Source organism: Chinchilla lanigera, unplaced genomic scaffold, assembly GCF_000276665.1.
Source record: "Chinchilla lanigera isolate Chin_1 unplaced genomic scaffold, ChiLan1.0 scaffold00127, whole genome shotgun sequence".
Classification (NCBI taxonomy): domain Eukaryota; kingdom Metazoa; phylum Chordata; class Mammalia; order Rodentia; family Chinchillidae; genus Chinchilla; species Chinchilla lanigera.
The window spans coordinates 1238856-1241543 of NW_004955528.1; the positions used below are offsets into that span (position 1 = coordinate 1238856).

General features: G+C 53.5%; 1 protein-coding gene across 1 annotated transcript in view; it reads left to right on the forward strand.

The window, feature by feature from the left end:
* The window catches only part of LOC102011357 (death-inducer obliterator 1-like), a 31565-nt gene extending 29771 nt beyond the window's left edge, over window positions 1-1794 (forward strand). Inside the window, exons 14-16 of the mRNA XM_013507433.1 lie at window positions 177-286; window positions 364-441; window positions 1302-1794. Coding sequence (XP_013362887.1) covers window positions 177-286; window positions 364-441; window positions 1302-1794 — 681 coding nt within the window. The remainder of the gene's footprint in view (window positions 1-176; window positions 287-363; window positions 442-1301) is intronic.
* The last annotated feature ends 894 nt before the right edge of the window (window positions 1795-2688 follow it).

The window sequence follows — 2688 nt, forward strand, 5'->3', positions numbered from 1 at the left end:
CCCGGCAGGCCAGACGCCTAGGAGAGCGCAGCGGGCATGAGGCCCTCGCTGGGGCCCCACAGTGCTAGGATCGGCATCTCATGAGGGGTGGTGATTTTGAGGGAGGAGCTGCTGGCTGGGAAGACAGAGCCACGTGCAGAGTCCCTCCCAGTGAGAGCCCGGCACTGCCCTTCCAGAAAGCTGTGCCCACCACACCACCCCGTGCCCGTGGCCCTGCGGGAAGACTCCACATTGGACTCAGCTTGAAGAGGGTGGCGCCGCCGCTGGCCCAGAGTGCCCCACACCCGTGAGGCCCCAGCAGGCCAGCCAGCGTCAGCGCCCCTGCAGCCGTGCCTGGCCACACTGCCTGCTGACCTTCCGCAGATGCAACAAGCTTGCTCCGGGGCAGGCATGTGTGTCTCTGACTTCACTCTGCAACCACGTCCTGGAGCTGATCGGGTGGTGAGAGTTCGGCCCCATCAGACAGACTGGAGGGAGATGTCACCCCTCAGCAGGGGCCAAGGCAGCTGGAAGCCACCAGCTGAGGAAGGGCCTGGCCAGACTCCAGGTCTGCAGCGCCTTGATCTGCACAAGCCACACTCCGGAACATGTAGCAATAAATTTTGTTGTTTGTAAGTTACGCGGCCTAATGTATTTATTATAGCAGCCTCGGTGGACGAAGGCACTGCTGAGTTTTTATTGGAACTGATACATCAATTTCTGGACTAACCGACTTCTCAGTCCTATAGATATTACCCCGCCATGAGCATGGCATCCCTACCCATTTGGATGTATTTTATATTTCTCTCCACATGTCTTGTAGTGTTTCATTGTTCACGTCTTTTACCTCTTCTGCTAATCTAGTACAATCATGTGCTGCTCATGTCATTTCAGTCGGGTGGAAGGCGCGTGCAGCGGTAGTCCTGTGGGATTATAATATGGCTGAAAACTGCCCACTGCCCAGCACCACTGCTGTGGTGGTCTGTTCCTAGTCTGTAAAACCACAGTTGAATTATTTTATTTTTACCATGGAATAATAATAGATTTAGAAGACTCTCTAAGTGATGTGTGGTGGTGCAGACCTGTAATCCCAGTATTGTGGGAGGCTGAGGCAGGAGGATCACAAATTAAGCCCAACCTGGGCAACTTAGCAAGAACCTATCACAAAGTAAGATAAAAGTACTGAGGATATAGATTACTGTGCAGACCCCTAGTTCAATCCCTTGTACTGGAAAAAAACAAAATAAGGAAAAAGAAACAAGTGGAAATAGTGAGCAGGCCCATGGCCTCTCACCAGCCCCCCGTGGCTGTATTTTCCACAGCGATAGTGAATCTGGGAGCCGGGAAGGACGGGTACAGATGTGTGTCCAGTCGGTGCCATTTGTCGCCTTTGTGGATTCAGGCAGCTGCCACCACCCTCACACAGCCGCCTGTCTCCAGGGAAACTTCCGCGCCCTGGTTCGCCACCCGTCCCACACGGCTGTCTTTCGAGCCACTGACACACGGGATCTGAGGCTGCTTTCCAGACACGGAGAGGGCTGTCGTCCCACGCTGGGGAGACTGAGCATCAGGAACCCAGGCGGACGCAGAGGGGGCCTGGCAGGAAGGGGACAGGCCGAGGAGAAGACAGAGGGGGCTGGCACTGAGGTGTGCCTGCTGGGGCGGGCTGGAAAGACGGGTGGGCTTCGGCTGTCCTCAGGGAAGGCTGCCCCGCCTTCCCCTGGACACCACTGCTCCTCCTCGGTTGGAGAGGAGTTTGTGGGCGTGGCCTCGGGCGTGGTCACGGAGGGGCGTGGTTTCCTGCAGGGCCGCTGAAGGCGCAGGGCCGCCCTCTGTCGGCGAGGCTGTCTCAGCTGCGGCGCTGCGGGGGGCGTGGCCGTGGTGGGGCCCGGAGCGGGCGCAGGCGCAGTGCAGAGTCTCGGGGTTCTGCCCTAAGTCCTCTGCGAGTCCTACTGGGCCTGAGTCTTACCCCATCCCTGCTTCCCCTTTCCATTTGAACGTTTTCTTCCCATTTCCCAATATCTGTTACACATTTTGGTTCTCATTTACCCTTTCGGTTTCTCACGCTAGACAAGCAATGCGATATTTACACGTGTCCGATTTATTTCGCTTAAGAGTATGGTCTCAAGGTACATCCATTAGCGAGAAATGTGTGAGGTTTGTCCTTTTTATGACTGAGTAGTACTCCATTGTATTTTTTTAAAAACCCACATCTTTATTCTTTCATTGGGCTGTTTCCAAGACTTGGGTATTAGCAACTGTGCCACTATAAAATGGGTGCGTATATATCACTGTGGTATAATGTTTTTAATGTGCATCTTCTTTCTCTAGCTGCTTTTAAGATTGTTTTCACTGATGCTCTACAATGTGACAGTGAAACTTGGTGTTTGTTCTTTCTTGTGTTGGAGTTTACTAAGCTCATAGGTGTGTGTTTTGTCGTTTTTTACCAGACTTTTCATTCACTACACTCTTAGCATGTTTTGCCAGACACCTCTGGCCCCTGAGCTCCAAACCTCACTATGAGGCTTGTCCTGTAGTCCAGGTGTGGTGACAGATGTGATACTTTGGAGGATGAGGCAGAGTGTTCACTCGAGTCCACCAGGGGGAGACCCGCCTGGGCAGCAGTGGGGCCCATTGTCACTCTGTCCTCTCTTCATTCTCTGTCCTGTTTTATTTTGGACGACGTTTATGCCTTTTTCACCTGATGTG